The sequence below is a fragment of the Tamandua tetradactyla genome, chromosome 8 (genome assembly GCF_023851605.1).
Source record: "Tamandua tetradactyla isolate mTamTet1 chromosome 8, mTamTet1.pri, whole genome shotgun sequence".
NCBI lineage: Eukaryota > Metazoa > Chordata > Mammalia > Pilosa > Myrmecophagidae > Tamandua > Tamandua tetradactyla.
In genome coordinates, this window is record NC_135334.1 from 6,974,046 (window position 1) to 6,998,553 (window position 24,508).

Here is a 24,508-nt window from a genome sequence, read left to right on the forward strand (position 1 = left end):
ATAATAAAGAGAGCTACATGGGTAAAAACTAATGACAGTGCTATGGCGTATTTGGTTTGTAACTTCATTTTTCATTCCTTACGTGATACAAAAATACAAAGACATAAAAGATCATAGCCTTATGCTATTGGGCACATAGTATACAAGGATTTACTTTGTATCCTATACTGTTGACACCCCTTTTCAACATGAAAAAAAGTTAGAATGAGCATAGCCAAATATCCCTTAAGATTGGGAGAGGGATGAAAGGAGAAGGGGGAGTTATAACAGAAAAGATAGGATTTAACAAATGAGTATGACTACTGAATCACTTAATTGATATTTCTTTTAGCCCCAGTATCTTGGAGCAGCTAGAAGGAAAAACTTGAAGTTGTGGAACTGTAACCCATGCCAAACTCTAAAATCTGTTCTATAACTACTTGTTACAGTGCACTTTGAAATTTATTGCTTTTTTGTATATATGTTATATTTCACAGTAAAAATGTTAAAATATATTTAAAAATTTAATTTTCGACAAAAGTAATAGAAAGGGGTTGAAAATAGGGGTATAGGAGCAGAGACTGTGTGTGCTTTAGAAGTAATCAATTCAAAATAGATTGTTATGAATTTTGGTTGGTTGAATTAGGTACCCTAGAAAAACATGTTCTTAATCTTAATCCATTCCTGTGGGCATGAACCCATTGTAAATAAGACCTTCTGAAGCATTTATTTTCAGTTAAGATGTGGCTAACTAAATCAGGATGGGTCTTAAAATCCTACCACTGGAGGCCTTATAGAGAAAACCATAGGGAGAAAGTCACCAGAGATGTCAACAGAACCTGGAAGAGAAAAGAGAAGACAGGGTCATGTGCATTGCTGTGGGCAGAAAAGCCAAGGATCCAAGGATCACTGGCAACCAACCCCAGAATGCCACAGTTTCAGGGAGAAAGCATCACCATATTGACACTTCAATTTTGGACTTCTAGCCTCAAAACCATGAGCTAATATGTTTCCATGGTTTAATCCAAACCCTTGTATAATATTTGTTTTAGCATCTGGGAAACTTAGACAGTTGTTGATACAGAAAAATTAAATGCTGCTATTAAAAGTACTTAAAAATGTGGAGATGGCTTCAGAATTGGGTAATGGGTAGAGGCTTGAAGAATTGTACAGTGCTTGATAAAAAACACCTGAAGTGCGTTAAAGAGACTATTGGTAGAAATATGGATGTTTAAGTTATGTTAATTAGGCCTTAGGAGGAAATGATGATATATTATTGGAAATGGAGGAAAGAAAATCCTTGTTAGAAAGTGACAGAGAACTCAGTACAATTGCATTCTACTGTGAGATGGAGGGCAGAACTTGCAAGCAATGAACTTGAATATTTAACTGAGGAGATGTCCAAGCTAAGTGTGCAAGGTGAAGACTGGTTTCTACCTGCAGTTTATAGTAAAAAATGTGCGAGTAAAGGGATAAGCTGATAACTGAACTCTTAAGCACAAAGGAACTAGCAATGGGTGATTTGAAAAATTCTCAGGCTATCCACATAGTATGCTCTGAGACTAGGACCAGAAGTGCCTCTATCAGGTACTTCCCTGAGATTCTGGCAAGGGACTCCCCAGAGAACCAGGCTCCACGTGAGGGTTTAACAACACTTTGCCTAAGAAGGTGTGGCTGAATATGGATCCAGTCAGCCATTTCAGTAGAAGTCAGGGTTGGAATACATTTATCTAGGAAGGATCTGTGGCAAGACCTTTTGTCTGATGGTTTGACCCTCCCTTGAACTGCACTCAAAGTTGACAAGATATTTTGCAAAACCTCTATGAGCAGAACCTTTCACTGCTTGAACTGAAATGGACAGAGAAAGGATGACTGGAAGGAAGAATGACTTCAAAGTCAAACCATGGAAGAAAAGGCATGGACCAAAAAGATCTTGGGTCAAGAGAGCAGGCCACCCACAGATATGAAAAGGGTGGATCTGCTCCTGCACTTGGAGGGGACAGGCCTTACTCCCCAATGTTCAGGGTGAGGGCTGCAGCCCCAGTACTCAGAGATTGTGGGACCTCTTTCCTGGTGTTACAAAGAGTGCCATCCCAATGCTTGAAGAGGGTGGGTCTGTGTTCTGACATTCACAGAGAGCCTGGACACCATTCTGATGCTCTAAGAGGGTGTTGCCTACACCCCAGTTTTTGAGGAGAGCATCGTTACTGGGTAAGTGCTTGGAAGGGTGGGTCTGCCACTCCAGCAGGCTCAGAGGACAAAGCATCAATTCAGAAATAACTCAGAACTTGGGATCTAATGGAGTTTTCCCTGCTGGGTTTTGGACTTGTTTGGGACACGTGGCCCCTGTTGACGTTCCAGTTTCTCCCTTTGGAATGGGAACATCTACCCTATGCCTGTCTCACCATTGTGTATTGGAAACAGTAACTTGTTTTCTACGTTTCACTGGTCCACAGACAGAGGAATTTTGCCCCAGGACAGACCATACCCATAAATGATTTTGATGAGACTTTGTGCTTAGTGTAGTTATTGAAGTGGCTTAAGGCTTTTTAGATGTTGTGAGGGAATTAATGTATTTTGTATATGGGAAGAACAAGTTTTTGGGAGGTCAAGATGATAAGCTTTGGTAGGTTGAGTTATGTACCCAAGAAAAACATGCTCTTAACCTTATCCACTCCTGTGAGTGAACAGGAACTTTTGAAGATACTCTGTTTAGTTAAGGTGTGGCTAACTGAATCCGGATGGGTCTTAATCCTGTCACTAGAGGCCTTATAGAGAAGATTACTTGGAGAAAGCCACCAGGCAGAAATAGAAGTTGGATGTCAATGGAACTTAAAAGAGGAAGGAAGAGACATGGTCATGTGCATGGTCATGTGATAGGAAAACCAAAAGACACAGGTTGCCAGTAACCAGCCCCAGAATGCCACAGTCTTCATGGAGAAAGTACCAGCTTGCTGAGGCCTAGATTTTGGACTTCTAGCCTCAAAAGTGGGAGGCAATAAATTTCCATTGTTCAAGCCAACCTGTTGAATGGCATCTGCTTTAGCAGCCAGGAAATGAAGACATAGATTTAGGATGTTAAGTGTAATCTCACATGATAACCATCAAGAAAATATCTGAAAAATATACAGAAAAGCAATTGGGAAGGGAATCAAAATGGCAAACAAAAATGATCAGCTAAGTACACTAGAAAGCACTAATGGAGAAAATGAGGGACCAAAGGTATAAAACATTTTTTAACAGCAAAACTTCATGAATAGTCCTGCTAATTCATTCATTGCTTCCTCTCAGGGTCAGTATCTATTGGCTGGGCAGCAATCTTTGGGATTCCTTGGCTTTTCTGTCACATGGCAGTGAACAAAGCAGCATCTTCTCCTTTCTCTTCCAGGTTCTGTTGACTTCCAGGTTCTGGCTGACCCCATGGCTTCTTACTCTGTGTCCAATTTCCTTTGTGTATAAAGACTTCAGCTACATTGGTTTAAGGTCCACCTTCGTTCAGTTTGGGCACCTTAATTCATAACATCTTCAAAGGTCCTATTTACAAATGGGTTCACACCCACAGGACCAGGGGCTGGAACCTGAACTTGCCTTTTGTGGGGGACATGATTTAAACCCCAATACCACCCAAAGGATTCAAAGGCTCAGTGCAATCCAAAACAAAATTCCAGCAACTTGTGACATGTACTACAACATGGATGAAACTTGAAGACATCATGTTGAGTGCAATAAACCAGATGCAAAAAGACAAGTATTATATGAGCTAGCTTATATGAAATACCTGGAATAAGCAAATTCATAGAGACAGAAAGTAGATTACAGGTAACCAGGGATTGAATTGTGGAGGAAATCGGGAGTTATTACATAGTGAGTACAGTTTCTGCTTTGAAGCTAGATGAAAAAGTAGGATTATGAAAAAGATATGGGAATAGATAGTGCTGATGGTTTCACAATATCGTGAATGTAATTAACCACACTGAATTGTACACTTAAAAATGTTTAAAACATAAAATTTATGTTATATATATTTCATCACATTAAAAATATATTGATAAAACTTGTATTTTGGGTAACTCATTACCTAATTTAATTTGTACGGTCAGTTTAGTTGAACGCCATGAGTATATGGAATCTTGAATAGGGTGCAAGACCTATTGTTGGTGTGTCCAGGTTAGTGTGATGCCCTGATATTACACTATGGAGAAAAGGAGGAAATATTCAACTTTCCCATTTGGAGAACCCCTGATATTGTCACAGGAAGTGGGGACAACAAAATCAATAGGCTGAGCCTTTGATCTTGGGTTTCACTCCTATGAAACTTATTCCTCAAAGGATAGGTTAAGCCTACTTAAAATTATGCCTGAGTCACTCCCAGAGAACCTCTTTTGTTGCTCCAATGTGGCCTCTCTCTCTCTATGACAACTCCGCAGGTAAACTCACTAGCCTCCCTTCCCCCTACCTCTACGTGGGACACAACTCCCAGGACAGTAAATCTTTCTGACAATGTGGGACAGAACTCCCAGCATGAACCAGGACCTGGTACAACGGGATTGTGAAAGCCTTCTTGACCAAAAGTGGTGTATTAGTCAGAGTTCTCTAGAAAAACAGAACCAACAGGATATATCTGTAAACATGAGATTTACAAAAGTCTCTCACAAATGAGCATGCATGAGTCCAAACTCTGTAGGGTAGGCCATGAGCTGGCAACTCCAATGAAGGTCTTCAAGGAAGTCCCAGGAGAGGCTGGCTGACTGAAGCAGAAAGAGAGATTGTCTCTTCTGAATCCTCTTTAAAAGCCTTTCTGTGACCATTCATTACAGAAGATAATCCCCTTAGCTAATTGCAGACATAATCAACCATGGATGCAGCCAGCATGCTCATGATTTAAGTCCATGAAATATCCTCAAAGCAACAGATAGACTAGTGCTTGCTTGACCAGACAACTGGGCGCTAACACCTGGCCAAGTTGACACATGAACCTGACCATCACAAGGGGGAAGAGAGAAATGGGACAAAATAAAGTTTTAGTGGCTGAGAGATTTCAAACAGAGACAAGAGGTTATCCTGGAGGCTATTCTTATGTATTATATAGATATTCATTTTTAGTTTATGGCAATTTAATATATATATACACTGACAGAATTGTAAGGATTAATAGAAAAATTCCCTGTTTGGTGGGAGATTTTAGCTCAGCTGATCTCAGATGAAACCAAAACAGAATTCACACAAGTAAAAAAGCTTAGAAGAACTCAATTAACATGTTAGACATAAAAAAAATTAGAACTTAAATATTAGATAAGCCATTAGATAACCATTAACCTTCTTATTAATTACACATAGAACATAATAAAAATGGACCACTCCCAGGTAAGCCAGACACAAGAGGACAAATATTGTATGATCTCACTGATATGAACTAATATATATTCTAGAATATAGGTTACCAGAGGATAGAATAGGGGTAGAAAATGGGGAGCTAGTGCTTAATTTGTGCAGGATTTCTATTTATATTGATCATAAATGTCTGGAAATAAATAGTGGTGATGGTAGCACATTATTGTGAGTATAATTAACAACACTGAATTATGTGTGTGAATGTGGTTGAAAGGGGAAGTTTAGGGTCATGGATGTTACTAGAAGGAAGGTTAAAAAATAAAATATGGATGTGTATAACACAGTGAACCTTGTAGACGGTGAGCTGTGGTTAATAGGACAAATATAAGAATGTTTTGTCACAAACTATACCAAATATATGACAGTATTACAAGGTATTGATAGTAGGGTGGTATATGGCAAAAATACACCTAATGCAAACTATGGACTCTAGTTAACATTAGTATTTTAATATTTCTTCATCAATTTAACAAAAATACCACACCAGTGCAACGTGTCAACGATAGGGGGGGTATATGCAGACATTGTTTTTTGTACATGACCTTTCTCTAAACCTACGACCTCTCTAATTAACAAAAAATAATAATTAAAAAAAACCACAAAGGACTACATATTGTATGATTCAATTTATATAAAACATAAATATAAATGTCATGTAAACATAAATGTAAACTTATAGAGACAGAATCGTATTAGTGGTTATGTAGAGCTGGGAAAAGATAGAGGGATTGAGAAGTGACTGCCAAGGGGTATGGGTTTTTTCTTTTTGGAGTAATGACAATGTTCTAAACTTGACTGTAGTGATGAATGCAGAACTCTGATGATACTAAAAGTCATTAATTGAACACTTTGAATGGACTATGTGGTATGTGAGTGTATCTCAATAAAACTGCTTTTAAAAATGGGCCACTCCTATACCATATGGCATACCTGAAAAATTATCAAAATAATTGATATCATAAAAATTATATTCTCTGACCATAATGTTTCATTTAAATTAGTAACATAACTAAAAATATATTTTAATATTTAAACATATTTCTGAAAAAATCATAGGTAAAAGACATCAAAATTGAAATTATAAAATGATTAAAACTAAATGATACAGTGTGCTTTGAAATTATTGGGGTTTTTTTATATGTTATTTTTCACAATAAAAAAACTAAAAGATAATGAAGAAAGCATATTTCAAAACTTATAGAGTGTTGGCAAAGCAGTACTTAGATAGAAGGTAATAGTTTATACAAATTTGTATTTGTACAAATGAAAGACTAAATATTAATTAGATAAATGTAACAACATAAAGTTAGAAGTAAGGTAAAGGAATGAAAGTAGAAGCACATAAGCACATGGAGATAAAGAGAGAAAAAAGAAGAACGTTAAGAACAAAAATTAATGAAATAGAACTAAAAAGAAAAATAAGCAGTATCAGTAATTTAAAAAGTGAAAATAATTACAAATAAAATGAACATTTTAAAAACATTTTAGGAGAATGCTGTAAAAACTTGGACCAGCAAATTTAAAATTTTAGCAAATAAAATTTCCTAGAAAATACAATTTTTAAAAATTGATACATAAAAAGACAAGAAACATGACTCAACCTCAAATCATTAATAAAATTGATTCAGTAGTTACAATTTTATGTGCAAAAAATTTCACTATGTTTAGTAGAGTTTACAGTCAAATTCTTCCAAATATTCAAGAAATAACCTCTATCTTACATAAAAAGCCTCAGAGATGGAAAAAAATTGGAAAAGAGGCATAACTTATTTCTTGTGGCTGATAAAACTGGGATTCAAAGAAATAATAATTTAAAAAGATATATGGACCCACATCACTTAGGAAAATAAATGCAAAACCCTAAATAAAATGCTACGCAATTGAATCATCAATGTATATATAAGAATACATCATTTTCAAATAGGATTAATCTCTTGATTGTGAGCATTATTTAATATTAGAAAATTTATTAATTTAATTTGCCACATTGTGTTAGTTTGCAAGCTACCTGAATGTGATATACCAGAACTAGAACAGCTTTTTAAAAGGGGAATTTAATAAGATACAAGTTTACACTTCTAAAGAAGTTAAAGTATCCAAATTAAGGCCCGTACAAGGAGTTACCTTCACTCAAGAAAGGCCAATGGGTCAGGAACACCTCTGTCAGCTGGGCAGTCACGTGGCTGGCATCTGCTGGTTCCTTGCTCCTGGGCTCCTTTGCGTTCAGTCTCTGTCCATGTGGAGGTTCTTCACTTTGCTTCTCCAGGGCTGGCTTTCATCTCTTGGCTTCCCTTGACTCTTTCCAGGTTCTGGCTTGCTTAACATCTCACAGCAAGGTCCGCTGGGCTCCAAGCATCTCCAAACATCCGTGTCTCTGTCCTCCACGTGTCTGCATCTGTGTCAGCTCTGCTCTGAAGTTTCTGTCGGCTCTGAGGCTTCTGTCATTTCTCTAGACTCTGTCATTTCTGGTGTTTCTATCACTTCTGGCTCTCTCCAAAATGTTTCCTCTTTTAAAGGATTCCAGTACACTAATCAAGACCCACCTGGAATGCGTGGAGTCACATCTCCATCTAATCAAATCATCACACCTAAAATCGGGCACATCCTCTCAGTGGAGACAATCCAATCAAGAGTTTCTGCCCTATCATATTGAATAAGGATTAAAAGAAAAGGCTGCCTCCACAAGATTGAATCAGGATTAAAATATGGCTTTTCTGAGGTACATAATATTTTCAAACCAGCATACACATTAATAGGTGAAAAGAAAAAATATATATGACCATCTCTATAAAAGAAGCATTTGAGAAAATTCAGCATCAATACCTGGAAAAATAAACCCTTAGTAAAGAGGAATAGAACAGAACTTTCTAAATATGCTAAGGCATATACACAAAAAACTTATATAAAACCTACTTACTAAAAAAAATTAGAAATTTTCCTTTAAAGTCAGGAATACGACAAGAATCCCTGCTATCCCTACTTTAATACTACATTGCACTGAAAGCCTCTCCTGTTCAGTAATTCAAGGAAAATAAATAAAACGTATAGGGATTGGAAAGGATAAAATAAAACTGGTTTTGTTCACAGAGCATACAGTTGTCTGCTTAAAATACCTGAGAATATCTACATTCCACTATTAGAACTAGTGAAGAATTTAAGAAAATTCTAGTATATAAAGTCAATATACAAAAATTTATCAGTGCTCTGGACTTGAATAGACATTTTTCCAAAGAAGATATACAAAGTACATATGAAAAAATGCTCAACTTCATTAGCCCTTAGGGAAATCTGTCAAAACCACAATGAGATACGACTTCACACTGACAAGAATACCATTAGTGAAAAAAGAAAAAAGAAAAAAGAAAAAAAAACAGAAAATAACAAACATTTGAGAGGATGCAGAGAAATTGGAACTCTCGTACATTGTTGGTGGGAATGTAAAATGGTGCAGCCACTGTGAAAAGCAATATAGACGCTCCTCAAAAAGTTACACATAGAATTACCATATGAGTCAGCAATTCCATCTCTAAGAATATATACTGAAGACGGTGAAAACAGGGTCTCAAACAATGTTCATACTAGCATCACTCACAATAGCCAAAGGTAGAAAAAACCCAAGTGTCTATCAACAAACCATGGTTAGGCAAAATGTGGAACATAAATGATTTTAGTTTGCTAAAGTTGTCAAAATTCAATATACCAGGGGCTTACTTTTACAACAGAGATGTATTAACTTACAAGTTTACAGTTCTGAAGCTGTGAAAATGTCCAGATAAAGGCATCAACAAGTGCTACTTTCTCCCTGAAGACCAGCTACTGGCAATCCTCAAGACGCATGGTAACGTCTGCTGGTTTCCCCTTCTATCCTGAGTTTCACTACTGCCAGCTTCTGGCTTCAGTGGCTTCCTCTCTGCTTTTGCGTTTTCTCTCTGTATTCTGTGTGTACCTCTCTCTTAGCTTCCCAGACTTTGCTTTCTCAGCTTTTCTGTGTCCTTCTCTGAATTCCATCTCAAATAAAGGACTTCAGTAAGAGGATTAAGACCAACTTGGGGCAGCCCTCAACTGAAATAGCATAATCAAAAGGTTCCACCCACAACAGGCCTACACCCACAGGAATGGAACTGTAAGAACTTGATCTTTTCTGGGGTCTATAAAACCTCCGACCCGTCAAATATACATAGTGGAATATTATTCAGGTATAAGAAAGAATCAATTCTGACACATGCTGAAATATGGATGCACCTTGAAAACATTATGCCCGGTGAAATAAGAAAGGCACATAAGCACAATGTTGCATGGTATTACTTATAAGAGATGACTAGAAATAGCAAATTTGCAAAGACAGAAAATAGACTGAATAGAAGTTACCAGGGATTCCAGAGAAGGGAAAGGGAGGAGTGTTTGTTTGGTGGATATGGAGTGTTTATAAATAAACATCAATTATTGAAAAAGCACCTGTGTTCTGACACATCAACAATAAAAAACTGGAAATGCGATTTTTAAAAAATACTATTTACAATATCAAAAACAAATTTAAAGTTATATTAATTCAAACAATAATGCACAAAACTTCTGTGGAGAAAACCATTTACAATTATTTAAAAGGATTTAAAGAAATGGAGTCAAATACCACACAATGGGAAGGCTAATAACAAAAAGAGGATGACATTTCTCAAATTAATATACAAATTCAATGCCATATCAATCAAAATACCAATAGAATATAGTGCCCAGCTTCAGACACATAAAAATATGTTGACACTTGGTATGTGATGGAGATGTATTGCAAATCAGCAAAAATTTTGATAAAGCTATTTAATGAATAATGCCCAGCCATGTGGTAGGGAAATTGTACCTCACACAATAGGAATAATTCAGGGTAGAATTCAGAGATATTAATTTTTAAAGAAACATTTAAAACTCACAGGATAAAATTTAAGAGAACTTTTAAAACATAAAGTGGAAAGAGAAGCCACAAACTGAGAAAATATTTTTGCAACATATATATCAAACAGAGGATTAGTCTCCATAACATATAAAGAATTACTCAAATCAGCAAGAAAGATGGACAAAAGATATATATAGACAATTCACAGAGAAAAAAGTCTGAACAATAAATGCTGTATGTGAAAATATGCCTTAATAAACAGAAACGCAAATTAAAATGACAAATACCATTTCACACCAATTAGATTGCGAAACATCAATCCTGACCACACTCTTTCATAGAGGTCAATCAGTACACTTTGCAGAGCAGTTTGGCAATACCTAGACAAGTTGACGATCAACTCCAGCAGACAATAGCACTTCTACTTCTAGGCGTATGTCCTAGAGATACTTGCAACACGTGCTCAAGGAGACGTGTCAAGGAGACATGCACAAACGTTTTCTTAATGTTCAGTGTTCTACACAATTGCGGCAATTGCCTCAATGTAGCCCTTTCCCTGTTTATGTGCTAGGCAGAGTAAACCTTCTCAGTCTGGAAGTTAACATCTTCAAATTTTTGGAAATGTTTTCGTATTCTTTCTTTGATACATTCCTTCACCTCAAACAATGTACAAATACAGGTTCCCTAATAAAAAGGCAGGTCCATGCCTGAAAATCCTACAGTAAAGCCCTGCAGTGGATGAAAATCCTACCCACAGTGTCTAATAGCCTACTTGATGCATCATTTAGCTAAATAGTCAAGGAATGCTGACATTGGAGGGAAGCCCCCACAGGAGAGCACACATTTTAAACTTTGTGGACTACATACAATGTTTGCTGCATACTCTTACTTCTCTTTTTAAATACAATCTCTTAAAAATATAAACAGCATTATTAGCTAGTAGGCTGTACAAAAACAGATTCCCATACCTCACCCCCAAAGAATTTTATCTAGAAGGTCTCGGTAACTGGCAGTTGTGTGTGCTTTTATTTAATATGCTCCACAGGTGACTTTGGAGCATGCCAAAAGATGAGGGTAGGCACTCCTCCCTTCCTTCCTTCTTTCCTTCACCTATTCAACATATATAAAAAGAGAACACTTCTGTGTGAAATACACAAAAGTAAGCAAAGCAGAGTTTGCAGCCTTGTTGAACAGACAAGCCAGTCCTTCACATTCACAGGAGACTTGGGGCCTCATTAGAAAATAAACCTGGAGCTTCAGGAGAATAATCGAGGGGTGAGAGAGGTTTAGTTAAAGCAGCTTTTTTTTTTTTAAAGGTCTGAAGAGAATCTCCAGACCAAAGGGAATTTCCATCATGGGCCCTTTACATTAAGCAAATGCTTTTTGCTAGTCTCCACTGGCTTCATAAATTGATTTGGATCTGTTGTTTTAACACATGGAGTTCTCTTTTTTCCCTTTCTTTCAGCTTTGCTGTTCAAATTGATCTTCAATTCAAATCTGTCTTAAGCCTTGAAATATCTTGGTATAATTTGAAATGAATTCACTGGTGGTGGTGGAGGAAAATAGTGAAATGGCCATCTCAATAAATTAATAGGAAACAGAATTTATCATTGGAATTGCATCATTTCTCTTCCAGCAACTCTGTCCCTTTGAAAGGCCTTATAGTCCCATCTCTTTTCTTTTGATTATTCAGGTAAAAATAATCACCAGGAAGTTTCATGAGGAACTCATGAAGGTGGTATTGAAGCATAGTAAGGCAGTTTTACCTTCCAAGTCTCTAGTTATAAGTTTTCAGAGTCCTTGGGTTACCTAATCTACCCTGAGACTTGGGTCTATAGAAGTAAACTTTGTGAGTAACAGGATACTTTTTTATAATGTGTATGTTAAGAATAGTGACCTTCTTAGACTCTCCCAAACTTAGAACAGAAAGGAACCATAAAAGTTCATTTCCTTTGACTTCTTCATTATAACAGATGTGTAAACTGAGGCCCAGAGAGATCAAGAGTGATCTTACTGGATATGTTTCCTGAAGGGCTTTGTGCAGATTAACTTTTTCTCAACTAAGTAATATTTTCCCCCTTGATTTTACTTAATGTATAAGATCTGTCTTGGAGTGAAGGGAGGAGCAACGTTTTGTTCCTCTCTTCAAGCCTGCTGTTCCTATAACAAACATCAAGGGAATCTGCATTTCTTTGCTTCTAGTTCTTTCTCTTTCACTAATTGGACTCCCAAGGACTACTGGCTTTTCTTCCATGTGGCCTTATTTTCACCTTTTCCCTCTTTTATCATGACTACTATCATATTTTTGCTTCTCTTCTTAAATTCTTCAGTTGATCCACTCTTTAGGCCATCTTCTGTCTTCTTGGTTCAAATCATGTTTTTCTCTTGCCTCAGCACTCCCTTGCCTTCTGTAGGAAAGAAATACACGCTTCAATACATGTATGCTTCCTCCCTTTTCACTCACTTGTAACTTCTTCTTTCTAAGGGACCCATTTCAGAGTCCCCATTTATTGTCTTCCATAAACACCCTGATCCTTAGTTACAGAAAAACAGACAGATGTTAGATTCAGAAGGGAACAAAGAGATTAACTGGTTTGACCACCTGATTTTACAAATTCGAAATCTGAAGCCCTGAAATAGTTCACAACAGGCACAATTTTAGGCAGGAAATTGGTGGAAAAAACAGCACTAAAATTCCAGTGTGTTTCCTGACCGCTACACTTCCTCAGGGCTATTCCCACTCTAGTAGTGCTTGGATTTAGAGGGGGAGGATTAACTGGATAAGTGGGAGAGTCTCTCCCCAAATGCTTTTCCCACACCTCTGCTCCCAAATAATTTACCATCTCCCATTTTATATTCACACTGCCTTGCTCTTTAGTAAAGGCTGGCACTATCACTTTATACCATTCATTCATTTATTCATTCAACAAACATTTTCAAGCATTAGAATAGGTTCTAGGGAAGCAAAGATATATGTGAAATATTGTCCCACTCTTAAAGAGTTTCCAGTCTTGGTGGGAGTCGGGGGAGGACATAGGCATTAAGTAATTAAAAAACAGCAGTTGTGCAAGGCAAGCCAAGTATTTTAAGAGAAGCAACCTGGGCCTGAAACAGCACAGGGTGCTCAGGGACCTACAAGTAGCTCAATGTAGTTGGAGCATAGAGTTCTTAAGGTGAGAGAGGTAGGAGGAGTGTGTAAATCCAAGAGTAAGAAGGGGACAAATCATGAAGGCCTTATGTAGGGTTGATGTGACAAATAGTGATTGAAGATGTAATTAAAAAAGAACTAATAGCACTTGGCAATTTGGATGTGCAAACATAATAAGGAAGGAAAAGTTGAGGCTAGCTCCCAGGATTTTCATATTGATAGTTGACTGGATTGTGGTTCCATTCACCAGAAAGCACAAAAAGAGTACAATTGGTCTCAGGTTTGAGATACCATGCGTGGTACTTAGATTCAGTTGTCAACTTGGCCAGGTGAAGGCACCTAGTTCTGTTGCTGTGGCCATGAGCCAATGGTACATGAACCTCATCTGTTGCTGATTTACATCTGCAGTCGGCTAGGAGGCGTGCCTGCTGCAATGAACGAGGTTTGACTTAATTGGCTGGTGCTTAAATGAGAGAGTGCAACATAGCACAGCCCAAGCAGCTCAGCATTCCTAATCTCAGCACTCGCAGCTCAGCCCAGGCCTTTGGAGATGCAAAAAGGAATCACCCCAGGGAAAATTGTTGGAACCCAGAGGCCTGGAGAGAAGGCCAACAGAGATTACCCTGAGCCTTCCCATGAAAGAAAGAAACTCAGATGAAAGTTAGCTGCCTTTCCTCTGAAGAACTAACAAAATAAATCCCCTTTTATTAAAAGCCAACCTGTCTCTGGTGTGTTGCATTCCCGCAGCTAGCAAACTAGACCACCATGGTACATTCAAGTGAAAATATTTCATTGCCTGGTGGTGATGGAGTCTCTCAAGAGTGTTACCTGGACTGAAGATTCTGATTTGCAATACAGACGATAATTGAAGCTTTGAAGGAGAATGAGATTATTTAGAAACCAAGGAACTGTGACTTAATCCTAGGGATTGCCAATATTTAATGTGCTGGTGGAGGAAGAGGACCTAATGAGAAGACTACGAAGTCACTGTTAGAGAGTTGAGGAGAAGTAGGAGGGTATGGGTCATGGTGAACACAAAAGGGAAGTTTCAGGAAAGGGGGTGTGGCTGAAGATATCTTGCACTGTAGAGCAGCCAAATAAGAGGAAGAATAGATTTGAACATTAGAATGTCACTAGTAATCTCACCAAGAACTCTGACCCTGAGGTATGGGGAGCAGAAGCCCAAATGCAGTAAAGTCTGGGGTGAATGGGAGATGACGATGTATAGACAGTAGATCTAGACAATTTAAGAAATTCATCTGTGAAGAGGAGAAATAAGGGCAATAGCTAGAAAAGAGCACACATGCTTCTTGAAACAAGTACATGCTCAGTGTCCTGGAGCAATTGCTCTAAGGTCTACACATTCCCCAAAATACCATGTCATAATCAGTGATAAAGACAACTGTGGCATCCCTTTACAAAAGGTAATAGGACATTACAAGCCTCTCAAAGGCCACTAGTGATCCCCTAAAATCTTCCACATCAGCCAGTGCTTGAAGTTCCCCTTTAAAATTTGACTTTGTCTTCTTTTAAAAAACAATTATGGGGGCAGAAAATGGTGGCTTAGTGGCAGAGTTCTCGCCTTCTCATGTTAAAAAAACAAAAAGAAAAAGAAAAAAGCAATTACGTATGAAGGAAGTAGACCAAATGGTTGTGCTATTTTGTCATAAGCGGTTGAGACAATGCTTATTTCCCAACTTCCCTACTTACCTAAATATTGTTATATTCTTTCTAACCCATAGGAAAGCAAATACCCTCTAGGAAAAATAATAAAATAAGCCTCTTTGGTTAGTAGGTTTCAGTGCAAATTAACTTAGTTGGTCATTCTGGGGGAATCAGTTTGGGGTTTGGGATAGATCAGACTCCTGGATGCTTTTGTAACAGAGGGAGTTGGCAAAGGCTAAATAATTTTTCCTTTGTTTCCTCTTCTTTGGCCAGAAAATCTTGTGGGTCCCTCTGACATAGGCTTTGGGTGGTGGGGGAAAGCACGGTCCAGGAATCAAACCCAGGTTGCCAACATAGGAGACAAGCATTCTACCACCCAACCATTCACGCAGAGGGGAATTCTGAAATTACTGACCTTCACTACACAGAGAGGATTGATTAAAATTGAGTGGTCCCATATTTCCTGGGAAAAGGTGTGGTAACATCTCCCTGCTCCTTTACAAAAATAAAAGTATCATGAATCATTGAGGGGACCTCAGATTGGATGGGTGGGTGAAGAAAGACTGGCCTCATTATCTGAGGAAAGAAGAAGACTTTTTGTATTTCAAAGGCTAAAGAGAAAAAGCTGCCTTGGCCCAGAGGGAAGTCTGGGAAAGGAAAGAATGGTGGTTTAAGTCTTTGAAGTGTTTGACTGAACTTGGCCTGGTACTCCAGGAAGCATTTCAGGACCCAAAGCAATAGCTGGAATAGAGAATGCAGACCCATCACCTCGTTTTGGAATTGATTCCCATTTTGCTACCTGGCCTCTAGTGTGCTCTTCCCCTGGTTACTCTGAAACCAGACATCCTAATACCTCCCTCACCATTCAAGTGTGTGACCCACCTTCTGTGCAATCAGCATGACTGTCCTCGTTAGTTCCTGTTGCAGGAGAAAACCTATGCTTGACAACCCTAAACACTGATTAACCCTAGGGCAGAGTTTTTCTGACATTTTTCTGGAGAAACTAATTCTCTAAAATACTTTTTCTTTTTTGGCATGGGCAGGCTCTGGGAATTGAACTCGGGTCTCTGGCATGGCAGATGAGAATTCTGCCACTGAGCCACTGTTGCACCGCTCTCTAAAATATTTCATCAACTTTATTGAGCTATAATTCAGATCCCATTTACAAATACATTTTACTGAGATGTAAACTGGATATCATAATTTTTGATTTTTGGTTTTGATTTTGTGTTTGCATTCCGACGGTTGGCCGGGTGTAACTTGTAAGTGGGTACAGCTACATGATTTCAGTGGTCACACTGATGTTTGTGTTTATTTTGGAGAGCTCCATGCTACCCAAGTCATGCTCTCCTCTCCCTATCAGTTATAACCAATTTGGGAAATTAGACACAGGAACCAGTTTGGATTTCAAATATAGTACGGGCTTTCAACAGAGTGCAGATGGTTTCAAATTTCAGAAGCCCTGCCCTGGACCCAGAGTGAGGACGTGGGTGGGTCTTGCTTCCTGGAGACCTGAGCAGACCAGGACACTTTAGTTGCTCTCTGAACTACGGTTACATCTGGGGGCTCTTTGGGGTTTTTATACCTTAGGAATCTTTGTTCACACCCAATTGCATTCATTAATTCTTTTATTCAACAAATATTATTAAGGACTGACTATGTGTCAGGTGCTGTTCCAGGTGTTAAGGATAAAATAGAAAGCAAAAACAAGCATGGTTTCTACCATGCAGCACTTACAGCCTGATGGGAGACTGACATTAAGTAAATAATCACAGAAATGAATAATTGCAACCTGCGTTAAGTACTTTGAAGGCAAGATCAACAGCAGATAAGAGGGTGACTTAACCAGAGTTAGGGAGTCAGGGTTGGCTATCCTGAATCATAAATAGGGTTTAGTAGGGAAGGAGGAAGAGCGAAACAGCTTTCCAGGCACAAGGGCCCAGGGAGGGAAGGGAGCACAGCACTTTCCAGGAACTGAGAGAAGGCCAGTGTGGTGGGAATGCAGACAACGGTAGAAGTAGGAGCTGAAAACGGTGCCAAGGCCAGGCCACTCCAGACTTTGTAGGCCATATTAAGGATTTTGTTTTTCTAAGTGCAACTAGAAACCACTGAAGGATTTTATGAACGGAGTAACACAGTGACCCAGCCTGCAGTTTTGAAAGCAGATTGCAAAAATGCAGGGGGAAAGTAGATATAGGGAAACCAGTTATATGGCTATACAAAAGTCCAGTTGAAAGGAGATGGTAGCTTTGAATGAAATAGTGGAATACAAATGATAGATTGGATAAGAAGGATAAGGGGTAGAAAAGATCAAGGTTAGTTTTTGACCTATGAAACTAGATAGATGATAGTACCATTCGCAGAAATGCAACATAAACTACCTTTATTATCTTCATTTTCAGAAAGGAAGGAAGACCTGGTTCAGGAATTTAACTTCAGATATGCTGAGTTAATGATGCATTTTTCAGTAATTAAATGTAGATGTTGAGTAGCCAGTGGGATTATATTTGAAACTGGGCATGTTTGTTTATGAGATGGCCCAGGGAGTAAATATAGATTAAAGAGAATATAAAGGATTTATGTAGCGCCTATAGATATGCAAGAATTTAATGGCATTGATAAAGGAGGATGGGTCTGTAAAGAAATTCAAAAAAGAGATGCCAAAGTGGGAGAGTGGACACTGGGAGAGTATGACGTCATCAAAGCAAAGAGAGAGGACTCAAGAGCAGGGAGTGCATAAATGTGCAGAAAGGTCAAGTAAGATGAGGACTGAGAACTCGTCACTGATTTTAGAGACATGAAAGTCAGTGTACTACTTAATAAAAGCTGTTTGAGTGAAGTGAAAGAGTAGAAGCCAGATTGGAGTCAACTGAGCAATGAATGAAAAGAAAGGACATAAAAACTGTGAGTACAGACAACTCTCCCAGGAAATATGGCTGGGAAAGTAAAGAGCAGGAGGCAAAAGTATATTCAGGTGGGCTATTGGTTTCTAAAAAGTGAAGAATTGATGTTTGAATACTTACGAGATAGATTTCCACTTCTACCCAAGACAGAGTACTGAGAACACATTTACCCTCCTGCCTGAAACAACAACAAACAGATAAAATATATAAAATGACAGTGTTCAAGTCACTGAGCATCAGGCAACAAGGGACATTGAGCTCTGAGAGATGAGAAACAAGTAAGAAGAGCCATATGATGACCCAGCTTACTGCCCAGAGAGAGTGTCCAGGCTATGGCTCAGGGAGGGGGAACTCAGACAAAGCCTGGTGGACTCCCTAAGTTAAGAAGGCAAAGCCAAGAGAGGCCCAGGCAGCTAGAGTTTGCCAGACAGAGTACCAAGAAAGAGAAATCTGCCCAAAGAGAACTCTGGAGAGCTGTAGATGGTCCCCGCAAGCATGCAGCAAAGTACTAATCAGTGCACACATGTGAATAAACCACCCAAGGCCAGGCACAAAAGTCCATCCTCGAGTACCAGCGAATCGTGCCTGGACTGACATAGACTTCAAAACCTCATTATTCATGGGCACCAGGTACAGTTTACAGAGGATAACAGTTGATTTATTTATTAGTTTTCAAAATAATGAATTGGTTTCCTCACATCTTTCAAATGGTAATGGATTCGTTTTCTTACTTAAATTGTGAAAACATGGATTTACACATAGTATTTTATCTCTTTGCAATTAGTATTCTTACTGCCACTCAAGTTAGCTCTTCAAGTCAGTTCCCGTATCCCCTATGTCTTTGGACTTTACCTACTAGTCCATAACGGCTTCACTACCTCTGCTATGACAAGACTTTCCAGGCCAATCTTAAACATTCCTGCCCAAGACCTAGAATGAACCATTTCTCACTCTAGGTTAGTGGGAATAGATTTTTTAAAGACCATAATCTAGGCACTGGAAGTTGTCACTGCTACTGGGCTAACCACTGTTTCTAAGTCTTTTCAAAAGACAGAGCTAGAGAACCTTATTTAAAAATATACAAAATACATCAGGAGTTCATACTGAGCATAATGATTGTGACATACAAGGAAATAATAGATCCAATTTTCAAATACATTGCAAAAAGGATAAAAGAGATGAAGGAGGAAACTCTAGTAAAAAAAAAAAAAAAGACTTAAGGGATGTATCAGCTCCTAAACTCAGGCTAAGTCCTTGGCTTAGGCAAGAACCAACTACTCTTTCCTTACCCAGTTGAGATGATTACTTTCTCAAGTCCAGAATAGAAACAGAGGAAAACAAGAATGCAGATGTCTTTACCAATCTGCTAAATTTCACTCCTTAATTTTATTGACCCAAATATGACTCAGAAAGCACAGAGACTCCCAAATATGGCTGATTTGAAGAACATCAGAAGGGCTAAAGTGGATGCTAAACTGGCAAATGGAATTTCTCATACAAGACTTAAGAGGGATCTCGATATGGTAAATACAGTTTAGGAAATACAGACCTAAAACTCTATAGGAAATAAAAGAATAGATTTCACCTTGATCTAGAACAAAAGAACAAGGTCTAGAATGGCGACTCAATTTGACTTTGGATCACTAAATCTATATGGTTATAAAATTATTGGATAATATGAGAAACTTCCATGTTTCTATTTATATGTACAATGGAAGGAATCACCAGATGAATCCTCGTGCACTGTTTCAGCAGTGCTACTTTGGTGCTAAAGTACTCTAGACACTGTCCTCCATTTTTAAGCCCTCACTGTTCGCTTGGAAAATAAAATGTTTGTATTTGGCTTGCTATACGTAATTGACTTGTGCAGGACAATGATGGGTTGGGAACTACCCCAAATCCAAGCAAAATTCTTGAATCTTGCTTATCTTCTTAAAAGGTCAAAGGCTAGGCATTTCCCTTCACACATTCTCTTCCACCAGAGGAGTATCAGATTCCTTTACCCAAATTCAAATAATTTTAAATTAATATTTTGAGGTCAGCAATGTTAAATGTTGTTCTAGTTGGCTAGCTGCCAGAATGCAATATACCAGAAACAGAATGGCTTTTTAAAAGGAGAATTTAATAAGTTGCTAGCTTACAATTCTAAGGCTGAGAAAATGTCCCAATTAAAACAAGTCTATAGAAATGTCCAATCAAAAGTATCCATCCAGGGAAAGATACCTCGGTTCAAGAAGGCTGATAAGTTCAGGGTACTCTCTCAAGTGACAAGACACATGGCGAACACAGCCAGACCTTCTCTCTCAGCTGGAAGGACACGTGGTGAACACGGCTCATCTGCTAGCTTCTTCTCCTGGCTTCTGGTTTCATGAAGCTCCCCAGGAGGCATTTTCCTTCTTCATCTCGAAAGGTTGCTGGCTAGTGGACTCTGCTTCATGGTGCTGCAGCATTCTCTGCTCTCTCTGAATCTCCATTCTCCAAAATGTTTCCTCTTTTATAGGACTCCAATAAACCAATCAAGACCTACCCAAATGGGTGGAGACATGTCCGTCACCTAATCCAGTTTAACAACCACTCTTGACTAAATCACATCATCCAGGGAAATGATCTGATTACAGTTTCAAACATACAGTGTTGAATAGGGATTATTCCACCTTTATGAAATGGGATTTTGATTAAAACATGGCTTTTCTAGGGGGCATACATCCTTTCAAACCAGCACAAATGTCATTTAAAAATGACCCACTTTTAGCACATACATTTAAATCTTGAAATTAATAGGCTAACATATGAATAAACCAAGAATTAGATAAATTGAGCTCTGGAAATTCACCTGATTTGAGCCCACAAAAAACCCTCCTCTGCTATTTCTGTATCACCTTCCCAAATAAAACTAGCTGCCTTTAGATTAGTCTGTATTAACCAGTGTTTTAAATAGTTAGAGCCTGATACTAGGTCTAAAACTGGCTTGATTCTGCAAAGAAAGTCTTTTCCAACTGTCTCCAAGTGCAGAAATCTTTTTTAAAAGTAGACACTCATCTATTTTGGGCAAAAAATAAAAAAGTATTTGCAGTATCTCTCAAAGTATTCCCTTTGAGAGACTGAAGAAAAAAAATGTGAAACTATTAAGCTTCCCCACCAGGGGAAGTCCTAATAGTCTTTCAAGCATTAGGGACTTCCAATTTAATAAGCAGAGCTCTCGATCTTGAGGCTTGCCCATAGGCAACTATTTCTGCAATGGCAAAGCTAAGCCTACTTACAATTATGCCAAAGAATCACCCCACAAAGAACCTCTTTTGATGCTCAAATGTGGCCTCTCTCTGAGCCAATTCTGCAAGTAAACTCATTACCCTCCCTGCTACCTGGGACATGACTCCCAGGGATGAGCCAGGCCCTGGCATTAGGGGATTGAGAAAGTCTTCTTGACCAAAAGGGGAAAAAGAAATGAAACAAAATCTCTTTTGTTTCACTGGCTGAGAGATTTCAAACAGAGTCAAGAGGTCAATCTAAGTGTTACTTTTATGCAAGCTTCAGCCACATATTGCAAATTGTCACAGTATGCCAAACCCTAACCAACAGTAAGTATGATTGTATAACTATAAAGCTTTTATCATGTGACTGTGTAATTGTAAAAACCATGTGACTGACACTCCCTTTATCCAGGGTGTGGGTGGATGAGTAATAAAGACACACATGAAAATAATAATAACAATAATAATAGGCCGGGAATATGGGGGAAGAATACCCCATGTAAACTACGGACATTAGTTACAGTACTACTTTAATAATCTTTCATCAATTGTAACAAATGTAACTACTATTAAAAAATAGGATTATTTTTAAAAAGTACTATCAATTGTAACAAATTTTCTAACACAATGCAAGTATTAGTGGCAGGGTAGTATATGGGAATTCTGTATTCTATGCATGATCATTCTGTAAACCTACAACTTCTCTAACAAAAAAAATCTGAAGCACATTAAAAAAAAAAAAAGAAGGTAGGCACTCATCGAAGTCTGATTCACATAATCACACACCGATGCTCAGTCTTAACAACAAAAGCCAAGTTTTGCCCTCCTTAGAAAGCAACAGGGAAACGATCAGACCCAACAGTTCTCAAGCTGCAGTATGCGTGAAGGAATGCTCCTACTTGCTTCATATTTGCAAGCTGAACATCTGTTAGGATTGTACATCATATATCTGTAAATATGCTTTGGTTCATAATAACTTCTTCATATCATGGTATGTATCCACACTGAACACAAACTGTAAATGAAAAGACATAAATGGCTGAGAGAGAAACCCGAAAGAAGCAGAGGTGGGGCGGGGTGGGTGGAGGTGTTGGTCAGTTAGGGGCCCCCGCCCCGAATGAGCACCGGAGTCTATGCAATCAGCTGGGGCCCTGAGGCTGATCTTGGATGTGGCTGCATCTTCACTCCATGAACTGCTGGGAACGAGCCACACGCGTGCGCAGACCCAGACCGGAGCTTGCGGCCTTCCAGGCTGGATTCTCACAGCAGCTTCTATCAAGAAGCTTGTGCCCCTCCCACGGTGGGGCAGTGGACAACATCCCCGAGCCCTGCTTGCCGCTCCATAGCAGGGACACTGCCCTGCGACTGTGGTGGGGACCTGGCCACTTCCTCCTTGCTTCTTCCAGATGCTTCCACCCGCCTCCAGTCACAGTAAATGACAACACACTCCACCCCCCTGGCCATCCCCAAGCTTCTCCACCTAACAGAAGTAGAGGGAGGAGGTCCTGGACTCCTGGTGCATAAAGGGAGGCTATTATTTCGTCCCCTAACTGGGAGGGCCTGTCCAGGTTCACCTCTATAGGAGCAGGGGAAAGGGGCGCCAGCGGACGCTCTGTCCACCTCGTTGTTCAGCCAGCTCTGACTTCTCATTAGTGAGCACCGGCCTGGCTCAGGGGCACAGGGATGTCCCGCAGGCCAGCTGTGCATGTGGACAAGCTACTAACCGCTTAAGTCTTAGTTTCCTGCTCTCTGCAGTGATGATAGTCATAGTACCTCCTCCTTGCGGCTGCTGAGATGGTCACCTGTGATGACATGATAAAGACCTTATCGCACCGCCTGGCATGAAAAGACAGTCGCGTTTAGGCCCAGCCATTCGTGTTTCATGTCCTGGGAAGAAAGGACATGTGAAGGAGGGAAGTCCTGGCAGAGGGTCCGGGGGAGGGGGTTGGACCAGGGAGGCGGGGCCTGAGGAGCCCTGACATGCCTCAGGCTTCTTGGCAACCAGGACGAGCAGGTGCAGGGCCGCCCGGAGAGGCACGCTCGCGGGAAACCGAGACAAAGAAATGAACTCTAGACCCCAGAATCCTGCAGGGGAAATGACACACGCTTTGACGAACAGGGTAAATTAAAGGGCACTCTGAGGGCCCCTGCTACATTCTTCAGCTACAGGAGAGGCAGCCGCACCACGGTTTCGGTTGTTCTTGGCCTAGCTGACCTGGGGCGCTATTTCCTCCTCGTGGTCTCTCCCCCTGCTCCCTCCCCCATCTTCTTCTTAAAAAATGTTTAAAGAGTCTTGTCAGTGAATGATCTTATTCATAAGGCAGGCACGATGACAGTTTGCAAAGCTAAATGGGCACTTAACTGTGTGTCTAATAAATCTGCAACAAAAATAAACACAAGGGAAGAGGGTTTGGGGAAGAAAGGAGGTCACCCTTGCAGGTATGAAAGGAGCCTGTCATGGTGATTTACCACAACTTCCCCCCACCCCAGCCCCAGCAGGGAGCAGCCATCCCGTCTGGTCCTGGCCACCTGCAGCCGTGAGATTGAGGTGGACAGCACAGAGTGGCCTCTTGACTGCAGAGTCAAGAGCCTGGCATGGCAGGGCCCAAGAGGGCGGCAGGAATGGAAGGCAAGCAGCAAATCCATGCCATTCACTGCTCTTTGGTGAGGCACGGAGAAACCTCGGGGAGGCAGAACCAGGCCAGCGCTGAACCGCCTTCCTTCAGGATCCGCACCCAGATTACAGAGGCATAACCGGGATCTTTCTGTCCGCTCTGAGCTGCCCTCCACCCAGGATCTGGCTGACAATCCAGGATTAGAGGCACATTCAAGGGAATTTAGTAAACACCTGTCGTTCCAGCGTTAATCACCTTCCCAGGTGCACAGGAGCGACCTTGATGCTTGCCCTCTCTTAGCGGGGAGGCCACGCCGAGCCAGCCTTTCATGAATCACCTTCCTTGCCCAGAAAGATCGCCATCTTACCAGGAATTCGGGCAGGTTACTACAAAAACCTAGCTGGAATACCCTCCCCACCCGAAACTCACGATATGTTATAATTCTCCAACTAGATGTCAGCTTTCGTGGGGGCTGGGACAACTCATTTTATTCTTACCCACCCTATGCTGCCACCCACGCCCCCCACCACCACCACCTCCCATAGCTAAGTGCAAAGCCAATGTTGAAGAAACACTTGTTGGCTTGGAATTTGGTTAACCCCATTTGGGGATGGCAGGGAACTTCAAGCACTCTGCTTTCTGAAGGCAGAAGACTGCACCGGGTTCTG

The 24,508-nt window shown here is 39.9% G+C and overlaps 1 protein-coding gene across 1 annotated transcript in view; it reads right to left on the reverse strand.

The window, feature by feature from the left end:
* LOC143643975 (pre-mRNA-processing factor 40 homolog A-like) overlaps window positions 1-24,508 on the reverse strand; it is a 51,284-nt gene that overhangs the window by 20,503 nt on the left and 6,273 nt on the right. The window contains 3 exon segments of the mRNA XM_077112354.1: window positions 22,525-22,705; window positions 23,049-23,310; window positions 23,695-23,945. Coding sequence (XP_076968469.1) covers window positions 22,525-22,705; window positions 23,049-23,310; window positions 23,695-23,945 — 694 coding nt within the window.